This window comes from Anopheles darlingi, chromosome 2 (assembly GCF_943734745.1).
Source record: "Anopheles darlingi chromosome 2, idAnoDarlMG_H_01, whole genome shotgun sequence".
Taxonomy (NCBI): domain Eukaryota; kingdom Metazoa; phylum Arthropoda; class Insecta; order Diptera; family Culicidae; genus Anopheles; species Anopheles darlingi.
In genome coordinates this window covers 30,834,403-30,850,288 of record NC_064874.1, presented here as the reverse complement: position 1 = coordinate 30,850,288, position 15,886 = coordinate 30,834,403, and the positions used below count along the sequence as shown (strand labels likewise).

The 15,886-nt window shown below is 46.8% G+C and overlaps 3 protein-coding genes across 15 annotated transcripts in view; 2 read left to right on the top strand and 1 right to left on the bottom strand.

Annotated features, from left to right (window-relative positions):
* The window catches only part of LOC125948790 (WSCD family member AGAP003962), a 32,205-nt gene extending 30,972 nt beyond the window's left edge, over positions 1-1,233 (top strand). For both annotated transcript variants that reach the window (XM_049675193.1, XM_049675194.1), the window contains 2 exons: positions 29-198; positions 284-1,233. In XM_049675193.1, the coding sequence (XP_049531150.1) occupies positions 29-198; positions 284-439 (326 nt within the window). In that variant the 3' untranslated portion in view covers positions 440-1,233. The remainder of the gene's footprint in view (positions 1-28; positions 199-283) is intronic.
* A 511-nt stretch (positions 1,234-1,744) lies between these two features.
* Positions 1,745-14,683, top strand: LOC125948792 (ceramide synthase 6). 5 transcript variants are annotated; one of them, XM_049675197.1, is made up of 6 exons: positions 1,745-1,844; positions 2,492-2,840; positions 6,767-6,887; positions 11,997-12,440; positions 12,511-12,771; positions 12,848-14,683. In XM_049675197.1, the coding sequence occupies exons 2-6, from the start codon at positions 2,656-2,658 to the stop codon at positions 13,019-13,021; spliced, it is 1,185 nt and encodes a 394-aa protein (XP_049531154.1). In that variant the 5' UTR covers positions 1,745-1,844; positions 2,492-2,655; the 3' UTR covers positions 13,022-14,683. The 5 variants fall into 5 exon arrangements, with proteins under 5 accessions (XP_049531154.1, XP_049531155.1, XP_049531157.1 ...); XM_049675198.1 differs by having other exon boundaries at positions 1,749-1,870; XM_049675200.1 differs by lacking the exon at positions 1,745-1,844 and adding an exon at positions 1,897-2,048.
* Positions 14,684-15,534: 851 nt separating this feature from the next.
* The window catches only part of LOC125948788 (autophagy-related protein 9A), a 6,445-nt gene continuing 6,093 nt past the window's right edge, over positions 15,535-15,886 (bottom strand). For all 8 annotated transcript variants that reach the window (XM_049675184.1, XM_049675188.1, XM_049675191.1 and 5 more), the window contains exon 13: positions 15,535-15,886. This exon is cut by the window's right edge and continues 767 nt beyond it. The gene's annotated coding sequence lies outside the window, so the exon portion shown is untranslated.

Below are 15,886 nucleotides of genomic sequence, written 5' to 3'. Positions count from 1 at the left end.
ATCTCTAATCCACTTTTACTTCCGACAGATTGGACCCAATTTGTAAAAAATAAGCTGTGGGCATGGGAACAAACGAATCTCTCGTGGGCGAAGAACTTCACCGGTGAGGTGAAACTAGTCTTCTACGACGATCTCGTCGAGAATGTGGAAGGGACGTTACGCAGTATTTTGAAATTTCTAAACCATCCCACGGACGAGGTAAGTAGGGCTACTGGTTGTGTTATCCTCTTGCTGCCCAGACTGATCTCACTGTCGTATTTCGCTTTCTCCATCCCGACAATAGGAACTCCTCGCTTGTGCACTGATGCGGAAAGAGGGCATTTATCGGCGTAAGAAGCGTATACTGCAGTTTGATCCGTACAGTCCTGCCATGCACGCTGCCATCGATGAGAAACGGGCCGAGGTGTACGCGGCACTCGGTCGTTATGATATGCACTGAGCACAACGGCGACACCTGCGGCTGCCTCGAAACGGAGCGGTTAAGTGGAGGAAGATATGTGTCCTAAACATTCGGTCTGACCGGTTTTTGCCATCATTTGAGCCAACGCTACCATGTCGACGACGATATGAACCTATAACTAATGTAACAAGTGTTATGTTAAGTGTTATGAGTATTAGCGGAATTTTGTGGAAGAAGGAAAGCGAGTGGCTCCATCGATTGCTTCCATTTTACCAATGTGATCTTACGTTTTACTCGAATTGTTTGCAGTGTCCTACCGCACAAATGCGTTAGCGCTAGGGATGACCGTACACAACGCCCGTTCTAGTCAAAATTGGTTTCCGAAGCAACCGTAATTCCGAGCAGAGCCAATAGGAACACTCTTGATATGGAACAGTACTTAGAACACGAATATTTCGAAGCTATTGTAAGGAACTGGTAAGACTTTTAGAAACAATGTAGGAACAATAGGTAGTAGAGTGTAGAGACGGAGCGTAGGGCGTTTGTGTTTTACACTACTACCACTACACTAGCACCACTACGACTTTATCGCTGTTACTACTATACTACTACTATTATTACTACGGATGAATGCGGCAAACACCTTACCCAGAGATTAGAACTACGTAAGAAAATGGCGCGGCCACTATAGTGCGCTCCGCTCCCCGTTTCCGAATGGCCTGGGGATGGCGTAACGAAACGTAACACAAGAAATGTATGATAGTATTGCGCTGGTGTGAACGGATGTGCATTATCCCATAGACACCAGGAAGTGGAGGAATAAAAGTATTTAGAAGTGTTATAACTTGCAATTCGTTGTTTCGAGGTTTCCAGAATGTTGAAAGAAAAATAATAAAATTGATCATGTGTTGGCCATCTTCCAAGCACGTGCTTTTTTAAAAATGGATAGCACGTGTACATTATAATATATTTTATTATTATGTTAATATCTTTTATTAACCAATATAAATTAATATAAAATTCGTTGCGCAAAGTAATCAACAAGAATTGCGCCGTTGCGTATGCAATAAAATGTGTGCAGCTACGCATTCGGTGTGACCAGTTTGAAATAGTTGCGTAAAACCAGTGTTGCCAGTACAGGACGATTCATATTCAGCGCGGGATTTGGACGAGAAATGAAATCAGCAAATCGGAAATTTCTCAAAGAGAAAATTCCTGGAAAATTAGTCAACTCGGAAAATACGGGTAAAACGTGTAGAAACGCAGGAGAAATAATCGAAATCACAATCTCAAGCGCGCTTCATATTCAACCCTGCTTCAGCGCGACCTTCATGCTAGTCTAGACAGCTGAAAATTGAGTTGTTTTGGTTGAGGTTAGAAATCCGTTTTTCTGTAAAAAAGTGGAATTTTCTCAACATTTTGGGACTTGCCGCTGCTGCCGCGGGTAAGCTTACGCTGCTGGTGCTCACGGTAATGATAAAAACCCCCGAAAGTGTCCGCCGGTTGCAATCCGGTTGACCGACTCTCGCGTCCGGTTGTTGGGTGTGCCGCTGTCCATTTCCACTTTATCGATTCGACGGAATACTCGCGGCCCGACAAAATACCGCACAGGACGGGCGTACGCTCCATCATCATCATCATCTTCGTGGTATTACGGTTGGTTGTGCTCCATCCGGCTCCGGCGTGGCCACCCGCATCACGTGAGACAAGCTCCTCTAACCCTGAAACGGATGACGGTGCGGCACCGGCCGCCTCACCCATTTCTTAGCGCTCCATCTGTTATCGGTCACCGTCCTTCGGCGTGCTTCGCGTTTCATAAATTAGCGTTCCACTTAGGCGCTCCTCAATCTGTGCGTGTGCGTTTGTGTGTGCCTGTTCACCGTCCGCCTCGTGATTCCTCTAAATCTGGAAAAAGTGGTTCTTCGTTGACGGGGATTTTCGCGATCTGCATACCAAACCGTGCGTGCGTGCGTGTGTGTGTGTGTGTGTGTGCAGCGTATGGTTTCTGTGCCTTCCCGATCCCCAATCCCCGAGTGAATCAGGGTGGATACCGCCCTCCTCATTGATAACGTCGTCTTCATTCCATTCTAGGTGTCTTTTACGGTGAAAGCCGGCATAGCATTCCTCGTGTGCTCGATCCAAAGAAAGTTTTAAGAAAGTGCCAGAGTTTGTGAGTGCGTCAGTGTGTCACCAGCGGAGAGAGAGAGAGAGAGAGAGATAGTGTGTGCCGGTGGTGCCTTTTCGATCGCATCATCATGGAGTTTGTGCGGGCCGCCACGGATATGTTCTGGTCGACGAGGATTTGGCTGCCACCGAACATCACCTGGGAAGACATACGGCCCGGGGTGCGACCGGATGTGAACCACGCCGACTACCGGCATCTCATCTATCCGATCCCGCTAGCGGCCGTCATTTTGATGCTCCGCTCCGTCGTTGAACGGTAAGTTCGGGCGCCGGCCGGCCAGTCGGTTCGCGATCACGATCGCTGCAGAACGAAGAAGGAACAGGAATTAAAGAGAAGCAAGTAAACGGACAGTCCGTCCGCCCGCCTGCCCGCTCGCTCGCTCGACCGTGCGTGGTACCATAACCTCAATCGGTGATGTCCCGTTTTTGCGGCGCCACGCTACGCGCAGCATGATCAAGTCCGAACGGCGAAGGCGGAGAAACGGTTACGCCCTTATTGCCACGGGAGAAATCAAAACATTCGCAAACTCCGAACGCAGGGCCGCAGGAAGAACGACGACGAACACCAGCCTCCTATGGTGGTAGCTTATGAGGTGGCCATTCGTTAAAATGCATAATCTGGCCAAAGGCGGCGTTGCGATGATACCGCTGCTTTCGGAAATGAAATTTGACCCGCCCTGACTTCTGTGCTTCGTTAGCGTTTGCTCGGAACGGAATGACCTCCCCAAACCACCGCGACCATTGAGTTATTGATTATTTCCATGCTACGGTGGCCGACGGTAGGGGATCGAGAGGGGGGGGAGGGGGGGAATTCACACGCAACGTTTCGTACGCAGCGCCAGGAATGACAATGGGTGCGTGTATGTATTGACGGTGTCGCGAAGGACAAATGTGCGGTTGGCTAGCGTTAACCACATAATAGGCAGCAAACAACCACTTTCAAAATGAATGGGATCGATGGGATTCTAACGCGGCATACAAATCAACGTAACCCGTGGATTGAGATTGACTTTGGTTTTTCACTCACGTTACTACATCCAATGTGGATTCGGAAAAATACAACATTTCTACTGGTCTCTTCGATATGTAGATTTCTGTTGTATTCGCCATACTTTATACGATCGTATTTCGATTTTCAAGCTTCTAGACGGTGGCTAATCATTCTCAAAGACCACCATCGATTTGATTTCATCAAACGCATAATAACCTTCGATGCCTTGTGGTTGCTGAGATGTATGCTGGTGCGCATCAACCCTACCGGTGGCGGCCTACGCTGGATGGTTACACAGTAGGCCAAACAGTTATGCGGGCTGCACAATGAATGGGAGATCAATACCCCACTCCATCTATCGTACACAAGTCATGGTTCATGACTCCGCCATTTTTGAGAAAACCTCTCATTACTAACCATCATCATCATCGGTTGGTGGTGCGATTGAACGTATAAAAATTAAATTATCCATCCAGACGACAATGTGCTGAGTGTCAATGATCAATGCCCATAACGGGTAGACAAAGTTAGGAGGTCGAGTAAATGATCGACTACAATATACCCCTTTTGTCAACGCAGCAGTCGATTGCAACGCGTGAAAGGTCCGCGTCACCCCCGGGAACGCGATAGTAGGCGCTAATCTAATCGCGGCCAACCGCAGTACCGCTTAGGCGAAATCATGCGGGAAACGATGTGGATGGGAGTGGGTGGTAATGGAAAACGGGATCGCTTACGCAACACCAGAATACTACGCCGCCGGTGGTGATAAGCGAACGATCGATGGATCGTTCGATGGATGGACCAGCCGATGACTGGCATGAAGTTCGTGGAACAAACCAACTTGAACCATTCGATGGGACGTCGCGAATTTCGATGACTGTCGCCGGTGAGTCACGTTCAAGCGAGCGTTCTCGTGAACCATAATATTGGTCGCGTGTTTGAGGCACGCCACCGCCGATTCCCATGCGCCAGATACAACCGGTACTGCTGCTGCTGCTGCTGCTGATGCCGGCAAGTTGGTCGATTGTTGCTGCTGATTCAGCCCCCGGCATGGCATGGTACGCCCAAGGTCTCGGGGTGTGTGTAATGACGTCGCACCCTCGTTATTGAATGACGCGCTCTGCACACACGAAGGCTTCATGTTTCCCGATGCAAAGACAAGGGTTAGCCACGGTAAAAACATTGTCGCCCAATAGTCTCCGATGGCGCCAGAAGATAGAGTACAATAATGGTCCTTCCCTTTAGTTTTACTTGGTTCATTATCGATGGTTCTACCTGTCCGCTAATGGTACAAGCACCGGGCGTAGTTGATGGCTCGATTTGCCCAGTTATTGACCGGATTTATTGCACCCAGGAATAAATCGGAATTTCAACCAAGCTCTGTCCTTCGAATCCAACGTGTTTCCGGCATTATGGCAAGACGCGAATGTATTGCAGCAACAGATTACGCCCCGAATACCAATCCGCGCGTACCAGAGGCTTATCGATCAGTTATCAGGCGGATTACAGGCGGATCCCGACCTTCCCGTTTCCGGCCGGGGGTCAAAACAAGCTGCACAAGTTTAGCAATCGGAAATAATCTTCTTCCCGGAAGTGTTTCCGTTCAACTTTGTGTCCCGCCTGACGCTACTAGGGCCTGAAGGTATAGTAAAACCGGCTGCTACGGCGCAAGTGGGACTTTTTCTGAGTCACAGCAAAGAACCGTACCAGTCACGTCATCATTCACGATTTCATGTGCTGCTCGCCGCGCTGATAAGCCGGTTGAGCTTTGGTGGTGCAAAATGAAGTGAGTGTAGCGTTACAAACTTGGGAATAACTTGTTCGCGCGCTCTTATCTGTTTTTGGTGGACTATTCATTGTATTCCTTTTCTAGGGCGTTTATTTGCAACAAACGGAGAGGGACATTTTTTTAAGATTGCATTTGCCAAACGAACGCGGTAAGCGTTGTTGAAGCTGTCTTTTTGATTTATTTAAAAGCTAGCTTTAATGATTAACATTATCAGATGGAGCCACTCTCTCTTTCTATCTTTCATCTGGTATTAGAGCTGCCAAATTAAAGCTACGATCGTCATGCAAAGATTGTCCTCTTTCCATTTGAAGAATTGAAGAAGAGTTCCCGCCTTCGTCTAGCATATTTAGTAGCATGAATCGGCAATTATTCATTGACCATGAGTCCGCAGTTGATGGTGGAAGCGTCGCATAAAATTTATTTCCGCCAGATCATTCGTTACATTAGCAAAGCAGCTCTTTATGTTGCATATGGACACAACCCATTACGACCGACCGCTCTACCCTACCCTTTTTTCGTCTGAAATTCCGCCCCGGTGGTACCGGTAAGGGGAAACTGGCGACTCATGGGCGACATATTGTGCTCGAAATGAGGGTATGCGTTCAAATGTAATCGCAAATCACGATAAGCAATTCGTGTTTATGATCCAATAGCGACCACTCCACCATCGTGTTCGTTTTCCCACCTTTTACTTTCGGATTGAAGGTTTCAAATTGCTTGGTTAGATTGTCTGGAGATGCAAATATGGTGGCGATCACCAACAACCGCCAGTTGCGTGTTCTGAGGTTTAATTCTGTTCTGTTGCCAGATCCGTGGATCGCTTTCGCGCGGCGCATGGCGTTGAGCTCGCGCAAGGTGGCATGATTCAGCTGTACCTATAACGGACCGATAAGCAAGCTCAGCCAGCTGTAGTGATCGTAGAACACCTCGTGTGCCAGCACCAGCGAGCGGTCCAACGTACATTGGACCACCGATTCCCTCACGGGATATGGATCGTTAGAGAACAGTCACACTAATCTCTTTCGATTGCCCTGCCCCAAAAAGTTGCGTTTGCTCTGGTTGGAACGACACCGATAACAGCTATTATCAGTGCCTATGCGGAGCACCGCGAGCCGAATTCGCCGTCCCCTAGCCCCTGGATAGCATACTTCGCGAGCGGTTATTGAGTAAATTGGGGTCAGGTCGATATGTCGTAACGTAACGGCGATGATTGGTCGCTCAATTTCACCAATGTGTGCGACGGGACCTTGGGACGCATATCTCTCGATATGATGGGGCTATTTTTTTTTTTTTTTTTTGCTGAACCATAGCTGGAAGACCTATAACTTTTTGTAGAAAAAAATAAATGTAAAAAAGCGCGGCTCTCTAAACTCGGTCATCTCAAACTCTCTTTCCATTTCAGGTTTTGGATTGCACCAATCGGCAAAGCGATCGGCATTAAGAGCAGCGGACCAAAGTCACCGAAACCAAACAAAACCCTCGAAGCGGCGTATAATGTCAACAGCCGGTTGAATCACAAAACGGTAAGGCAACGACAATGCCAAGAACACCACCTTGTTGACCCCCGGAAAAGTTTTCAGGTTCACACTAACCGCGCATCTAATGAATAAGTCCTCGCAACACGTGCCTTACTTTTATGCTAAAGAATCGATGTTTAACCCGTCGAACAGCAAAAGGAAGTTTACTCGTTCCGTATAGAAGTTGCGATTTGTCGATGCGGAGAACGAGGAGAAGGCCAGAGGCACCTCTCCACTCGCTGCACCACCTCACGGTCGCCGGTGGAACGGAATCAATCCACGTGCACACCTATCGGTAGACGGTTTTTGGACCGGAAGCGATAACGTGGCGCAACACTATCCGCCTGTCGAGCGACAGATGCAGGAGATTGAGGTATAATAGGTCCGGAAAATTGGTCCGGATGTCCGGATGCATAGACGGGGAGCGATGGAGAGAGGAGACGGCACGGTGGTGGAATATAGTGCCAGTTGCTGATAGCGCACGGAAAGTGTAGAGCTTTAAGTGTGTACCGTCCATCATTGGGATTGACAGTCATCGCTGATTGTTTGCTTTTAAATTAATCTGACTGATTGGAGTTTGTTGAAACTAATAATTAATTTTTGAGTACTTTCTTCTTTTGTCGTTCAAAGTTGTCTCCATTTGATATTTTGGTCTCTCCAACAATAGAATCTTTCACGACCATGTTCAGCACCTGATTTAATGCGCTTTTTAGCTATTGGAAGTGTTGCGTCTTCATTTAATTGATATCTTAAATCCCATGCCTAAGACAGACGTATAGTACCACATCACTCATGCTATGTTTTTGGGAAATAATTTGCATAAAGTGTTGATAAACATACTTTCGAATCAAGATAACTTAACCAAATGTCAGAGTACTTCCTTCATTGTTTTGACTCCTTTGAATTGAAACATTTTCGATCCATTTTCATAAAACAAAAAATCGGAAAATGAACATTTCGGTGGAAAGTATACTATCGATCGATCCACAATACCCCTAGGACATTCAAGATTCTTGATGCTTTTTGAACAGACCATGTACGCTTTGTTCCCTTTTGTTCTGTATGTTCCTGCGAATAACTGAACCCTGGCTTGGGGTTGCAGCAGACATTAAAAAAAAGGTTAATCACGCCACACCAGACCCCCCCCCCTCCCTACCGCGGTACATGCCCCAGTGTATTACATGCAAAGCGATAGACTCCTTATGCCTCGCGGTGCAGCCAAGCTGGCGCCAAAGGTCCTGCTCAAAAATGCTCGGCCCCCCCGGGGTGTGAAGCCCTACAGCAATCGCAGTGTACCAAACAAGCGAAACCATATTAAGTTACAATACGACGCAATGCATATAGCCGAAAACTTGGTCCGTATCCTCCAAGTGTCCTCCAAAAGGCAGGAAACTTTTGACAAAATCAATATTTGGAGGAAACTATGGTCCCATTCGCTTGTACCTGTGGACGAGCCGAGTAACTGAATTTGGTCTCTTGACATTTGAATTCTGCTCGAACCGATGCACTACTTCCTGCCGGTGCAGCGTGTTCCATATCGGATGCAAATACTTTGCATAGAATGCAAATTCCGTTTGGTATACTAAGTACGAACGAGCAGCATCTAACTCGGCACGTTCGTTTGTTGCTTAATTCAATGAGCGAAAAGGCGTGGGGTGTATCCTGTGAGACCGTCCATCCAACACTGACCAGCCGCGTTTCATGAAGCGACCCCTAAAAGTGCATCGCGCACTAAATTACGGTGGCCATCATTTTACCACAATACATACAGCTCTCCTCTAATGCTTATACATTATTCATCACCATGTTTGCTACACTCGGGAAGCAACAGAACTGGTCAAGAAGCTCTTCGCAGCAGCATCAATCAGCTGCTACAACTGACTCTCTGGTCTTGGCAGAATGTCTTTCCGAACTGGCGCGGTCCTTATTGGGGTACTAATTTGAGATTTGGGACTATTATGAATTCCACAATCTTGGTCCAATCCCGTTTAATACCTGTACGTCCAAGACTGACTTGACTTGAATCTGGTCCGTTCGGCCATCTATGCACCATTGTGTTCCATAACGCTCGCCTTTTGGTGCGTTGTTGTCTTTTCGCAAAAGCATTTGGAAAGCTTAACCTATCGGTTGGCGTGTCTGGAGCTTAAGCCTCTACCACCACACCCGGTAACACGCGGAGCACAAATCGTCAGCCTTGGTATCCAGCACACGCGAGAGTCGATTCGCGGTCGCACAACGCGACCACCGTGTCTACGTCAATGATAGGAGGGAACGTCTCGTCGTGTGGCGGAAGAGCCGCTTTAGCGAGGTGAGGCGAATTTACGTCGATGGAATCACTAATCTTAGTGACACTTCGGCTGTGCGACGCCGTTCGGACAAGTGTCTATGAGTGTTAGAGTTGGAGGAAGGAACTCTCGACTTCACCCAGCCGCGTTCACGGTCTCGCCATCGTTTTACACTGTTGGAAGATCATACCAATCAGCAAATCATGATGCCCCTGTCGTCACGGTCGTGGCAGGTTTAACTGATAAACATGACCGTGCGCGTGTGTGTGTGTGTGTGCCCACAGTGTGTTTATTGTGGTTTGGTGACCGACCATACGTCCTGAAACAACTGAACTGCGCTGGCCCCGGTCGGTCGGAGTCGATAATGAAATGGATGCTAACTGTTGGTGGGGCTAGTGGAACCTCACCCTCCTTCCTCCGCCTTCTACATTTGCGATATCAATCCACAATACACTCGGCTGACCCACGCGGACCTTACTCGTTAACGGAGCCGTTCAGCTCGTGCCGTTGGAGAGAACACGCAGAGTATAAAAACGCATTCGATTACGTCATGTTGCATAAGATAGCAACAGTACGTTATTGAGTGTGATGGAATGTGGAAGCTTTATGACGATGACGGCGCGGGAATGAGAACTGCACCATAAGTCAACCAGAAAAGAATTTTAGTGGCAATTTTGGAATCATTATTTTTTGAGACATTCTCTATATGTAGCTATACTGTGTACATTCCTTTACATTTTAAAAGAGAGATTTACAACGTACCATCTGCAAATCATGGTTTCATTGATATTCGATGTGTGATCGTAAAGCAGATTGATCGACTCGATACATCATAATCTTCATTTCATTTCGTAATTCTGTTCTTTCTTGGCTGTCAAATTTTAAGTGGAAACGATCGCACGCAGGCTTATTCTTAGCCAGATTGAATCATAATACCCTCAACGCTCCAGCAAGCTGCCATTCTTGATATTGACTTTCACAATAGTTTTCCACATTTTCTATCACACGCGCCGCCTGACGCTTGTGCAACGTCCGTTCGTTCATTGATTTCGTCCGTTCATATTGGAAAAGGTCAAATATACGATTCGGAAGAGAACAATATTTCATAATCGTCCAGCAAAATATCCATAACCAATCCCGTCCATCGGCATCTCGTCGATCAATGGACGGAAAACATGCAAGCGCGTGTAGTGGCCGTGCCTTCTTCCGGCGCTAAAGAATCTCTTTCTGCTGATCATTTATAACGTAAACTTCTCCATCCTTCGGCCACGGTTCCGTGGTCGTCTCGAGGGGAAAAACACACCAAGATCGTCTGCCCAATGCTGTATGAACGGCCACTAACGCAAACAAGAAGCCAGCATTCCTGGCAAACCGAAAACACAGCACGTTGTGCAGTGCTACTCTGGTACCAATGCTGCGCACGACTGCTCCTCTCCAAGCACATCGTTTTCTCCGGACCATCTATAACTTGATCCAAGGCTCAAGATATTACGACCGTGTGCGGGGTTGCGACTTGGATTGAATCGGTGGCGGAATGTTTATTTGGGTTTTTATTTTATATTTGCGAGAAACGGTCACCGTCGTCATGCATATGCTCGCGATTGTGGGGGCTATAGCGCCACCACACAGAGGAGGGACGGAGCAAAAAAGGTCGTTGCCGTCGCCGACGTCGTGCATAATGAAAGATTTTGTTTTATGTCGGCACAGCGTGTAGTGTGTAGCGTGTTTGTCGATAGTTGGTATGATCTCGTAAAACTGGGTCAGTAGTGGCATACGAGGTTTTTATTTACGAATTTGGTCGTGTTTATTATAGCCCGTCGTTCCTGCAACAGCAACAGTGTCGCAAAATCGCTCTATTGGATTCGATGTTCCATGAAGAGTGCGCGATACGTTAGAGCGCGTGTTGTCACTCTCACTTTGATACACTGTAGCATGTTCCTTGTGTAAATTAGGGTCTTTTGAAAACTAATGGACCAAAGTATAGATTTACCTTCTTCTATAGAACATATTATCGCGTCCATCTTATAAACTCATTTCGAATAGCTAACTAGCTCTCTCAACTTCGGTTCATATTCTCTGAACTACGCCTACTCAGTCTTTCTTAAATATCATGTCTTTTGATATTTCCGATTAACTTTCAAATGTGGTACTATCACGCCTCCGCTGATTTTTACAAGAAAAGGAATGCTTGTTATGGGCACGCTGTAGTTATGAGGCTGGCGAAAACGCCGAACAAGGGAACATTTCCCAGCCAGATGGGTCTTACAGGTGTCCCGATTTCAACAGCGGGAAGCAGAAATTAAGGAAATTAAAAAAGAAAGTCGTCTCCAAGTGCTCGATCACTGCGAAGTTCGCTGAACTGTCTATGGGTGTTTTTGTGGTGTTGGTGATCGAGACAGCAAAACACGAAGAAAAGCCCAACCAACCAAGTAATGTTTTTATGTTCACTCGATGAGATGCAGCAAGAATACGAAATCGATCATACGCGCACACTGAGTACCGTGATGAAGGCCCGGTCTCGGGCCGTTGGATTGTTATTCAATGAACGAACGCATACTTTTGGCAGTATACCTGCTGCAACAACAAGCCCCAATCATTCCTGTCTTTCTCCCAATGACTGGTAAAGTGGCACGTAAAATGGGTATCCATTTCCGGCTTCCGTCCGCTGCCCACGATATACACACCACGTGCTGGCTAGCGAGGTGTGGTTGGCGCGGCATAATTCAATTTTGCTACAGGAGGGAGGTCAATAGCATGGCGTTTCCTTTCGGTTTTATGCAGTTGTTTCAGTAAGACAAACCGTTTCGCTCTTTCCCTTCTTACTCCGCAGACGGTACGGCTGACCAAACAGCTGGACATGACGGAACGACAGATCGAGTACTGGTGGCGACGGCGCCGTGCCCAGGACAAACCGACGACGCTGGTCAAATTCTGTGAAACATCCTGGCGGTGCATCTACTACACGTACAGCTTTATCTTCGGTTGCATCGTGATGTGGGATAAACCGTGGCTGTGGGACATCAAGCAGTGCTGGTACGGTTACCCGCACCAGTCGGTAACGAACGACATCTGGTGGTACTACATGATCTCGATGGCCTTCTACTGGTCGCTGACGGCGTCCCAGTTTTACGATGTGAAGCGTAAGGACTTTTGGCAAATGTTTGCCCACCACATGATCACAATTCTGCTGATGGCGCTCAGCTGGGTCTGCAATCTGCATCGCGTTGGCTCGATTGTCCTACTGGTGCACGATTGTGCCGATATCTTCCTCGAGGTAAAGCCTTCCATTCCATTCCCTGTTTAATATGATTCTAATCTTTGGAATTCTTTTCGTTTGCTTACAGTCTGCGAAGCTGACCAAATACGCCCAGTATCAGAAGGTGTGCGACACGATCTTCGCCATCTTTACCGTCGTCTGGATCGTGACGCGATTGATACTTTATCCGCGCGTCATCTACAGCTCTTCAGTTGAGGCACCACAGATTCTGCCCATGTTCCCGGCCTATTACATTTTCAACACGCTGCTCATACTACTGTTGGTGTTGCACATCTGCTGGACGTATCTGATTGTGCAAATCGCAGTTAAGGCAATCAAATCCGGCCAGGTAATGTTTCGTCTTTGGGATTTGCTGCATCTTCCTGTTACTTTCGGTTTATCTCACTGTGGTGTCCCCATTGCAGATGGAGGGAGACGTGCGGTCCAGCTCCAGTGACGAAATCAGCGACAGCTCGGAAAACTCTCGCACCACCGCCCTGACGAACGGTGGAACGCCCAAGAAGCAACCGGCGCTCGCAACGACAGCCACTAGCAAGAACGGAACCACGGCGCGGGTCAGTGCTTCACCCAAGAAGTAAAATGCGTTGCTGTCATCTGAGAAGAGGAAGCAGAAACAATCACAAACAACACTCATCACCACGATAGGGAGGAAGCTACTATAGCACACTGTGCCTGCTTGTCTGCCTACTAGCGCGCTCAGGCCCTGCTAGGCTAAGCTATGCAGTGCCCTTTAACCATGTCGTTTAAACGATTAAAACCAATCGCGCAAAATGCGGGATTTACATCTTATATTACTTGTTACCGCTCGTCTCCTGTGTGTTTGTGTGCCCTAGGTGTGGCTGCTACTAATGACTGTTACTAAACGATGAGCGCACTGCTGATAACTCTTTTCGATCAAAACAAAAAAAATGGAACTAGATAGCACCGAAAACTACGGTTTGCGGTACTTCTTCTTCTTCTTCGTCATGCTAACTGTTTGTAACTGATGGGCAGAAGAAAGGAGGATAAATTTATAAGACCAGCCACCAGATTAAAACCAAACGAGGAATGCGTGGCACAACCATTTGATTGATTTAATTGTCAAAGAACTACCCCACTGTATCCGTTTCCCCCTCTACTAGCCCTTTTTTTCTTCCTTCTCTTCCTGTAGGATAAAGTGTTTGGACGTTAAAGAGGGGGTGATTAGTGCATAAGGACCACACGTCGGTGTGAACCGGTAGGCGAAAAAAAAAACGGTAAAGCTGAAATTAGTTAGCCAGATAGGGATAAAAGCGGCATGAGAGGCCAGGTTAGGGTTGAGTTTTGAAATAAGCGAGAATCGTCCGTTGGAATGATCAAAGTAAACAGGGGAAAGCGGTTGCTATAGACATATGGCAATTGCAAACCTAAAGATGGTGTAGCGTATAAGGTATTTATTAGCGTAGAAAATTTGCAGTGAAATGAGAGAAGAAGCGAATTTCCATTGATTTACACGGCGCACAACATGGCACACGTTCGTGCGCCCCTAGTTTGTGTTGCAGCAAATCGTCTGAAGCATACACTTAGTCCTCTGCAGGAGAAAAATACCACAACGATGAGCGTAAACTATGCGCGTGTGTGTGAGTATATTACTTCCTTAGCAAACTAGGAGGACTAACTAAACAAATCAAAACAGAGGAACCACGGTAGCAATCATCAAAAATGTGATTCCGGCTGTAGAGACAAAGGGGACTCGCACCAAACCGCGGCCCATACAAAAGCACACGCAGATACATTCCGTGAACCGGCTTACGCTTTTCTCCTGAGAATTGCTGCTCCCATGGTGCCAGATGGCAGATAGTCCCCAAACCAACAAACTGCTTGGCCAACGTTGCTTGTTTTAGGCGCATGATCGATGAGGCGGCTTTATGAAGAGTGATTTTTTTACGGTTTTGTTATTGACCTTAACCACCCATACATAACGCACGAATCCGATCGGAGAGGGCCAATGGCTTTAATGTTTGTTTTTCCTCTAACGGTCCGTTCGTAAGAATGGGTGTTAAATATGCTTGTTCAATGTGTCACATCTATATGTTCCTCTGCCGAGACGAAGAGCCGTTATGGTTTCCAGTGAGTCGTGGTGTAATTGTGTAATACTCGAAAACGGAACGGAATGCCGCTGTGTCAGCGGGTGGGGACAAAGCTATTCCGTCATCATTACTGCACACAGCGTGAAGAACTTCCTCTAGTGGACGATTGTACAATAAAAGTTGAAATAAAGATTGGTTACGATGTATTTTTTTGTTGGTAAAATCCAATCACTCCCGTTGGTTTGAATATCCAGACGCATGTCCCTACCGACCGTAGCGATTTAGACTTTTTCACTTTTTCAAAGGAGGCTGCTGTCGTGTTCCTCCGTTTCTCGTAATTTTCATCTCGAGGATACCATGCATCCTTGGTCAGTGTACCATAAACACGTGTCTAGGCGGCCTCTTATCTACGTCAAACGCATCACCATAACGATAGGAGATTGTATGTAACAGAAGGCGGTAGGAGAGCGGCAGTATTTGCGGAGAGGCTATAACTGATTTTGGAAATATCTAAACTTTTCGCTTTACTCGGAAGCAAAGGAATCAAATAGAACAAGTAAAACGACTCTGCTGGCTGTATCAATGAGAGTGTCCTTAAGCGCGCGCTATCATGTTCGTTCAAATGTTACGAAAAGGTTCCCCCTTAATCTTAAACTCTCATCATTCAACCATGGGCAATAGCCAAAATAACAGTTCTTTACACTTACGGCATCTGCTTCTTGCGCCTCCCAACATCTGATCACCTACAGCTAATAATTTGTAACCAGTCGTATAATTCTTTGTAAACGGTGTATGTGCGCTAGCCACGAAAGCTGCATTTCCTTCGCTGCGAAGATACTAATATAGTTAAGGGGTGAGGAAGGGTTTTAGAAATTCACCAAAAATGCGAAACCGGGAGAAAGAGAAAGCGAGAAAACATTGTTTCAGGGGATCAAACGAGAAAAATGCTATTTTCACCGAATTATATTAAAGAGAGAAAATAAGAAAAAACTGTGCCACGTCGAAAAATTACGCCCACATCCGAACTCCACGCAGGTTACCGAAAGAAACCCCAAACTGTTGCAACTTTGAAAATAGATTTTATTTCTTAAATCATTTTACTAGTCGAGAGTGTTCGATGCTCACACAAAGGATGTTCTCGAAGAAGCCGGAAATCGTTCAACGAGTTTACGCCGTCACTCCGATCCCATCACATGGCTCGGCGACTGCTCGGAGTCGCCGGAATCAGCCGTTTCTTTTTACAATCCCATGGATATTGTTGATGTTTTGTACCATTTGTAGCTTCTACATCGTTTCCCTTATCCTTTATCATTCTGCATAATCACGTTCGTGAATCGGTTATCTATTTACATTTTAGTATTTCATCTGCTGTCACCCATTTACACCGTCTACTAT

Coding starts and splice junctions, on each gene's coding strand:
- LOC125948792 (XM_049675197.1), top strand. CDS start 2,656: ATGGAGTTTGTGCGGGCCGCCACGGATATGTTCTGGTCGACGAGGATT. Junction 2,841..6,766: donor CTCCGCTCCGTCGTTGAACG/GTAAGTTCGGGC, acceptor TTTCCATTTCAG/GTTTTGGATTGCACCAATCG. Junction 12,772..12,847: donor AGGCAATCAAATCCGGCCAG/GTAATGTTTCGT, acceptor TCCCCATTGCAG/ATGGAGGGAGACGTGCGGTC.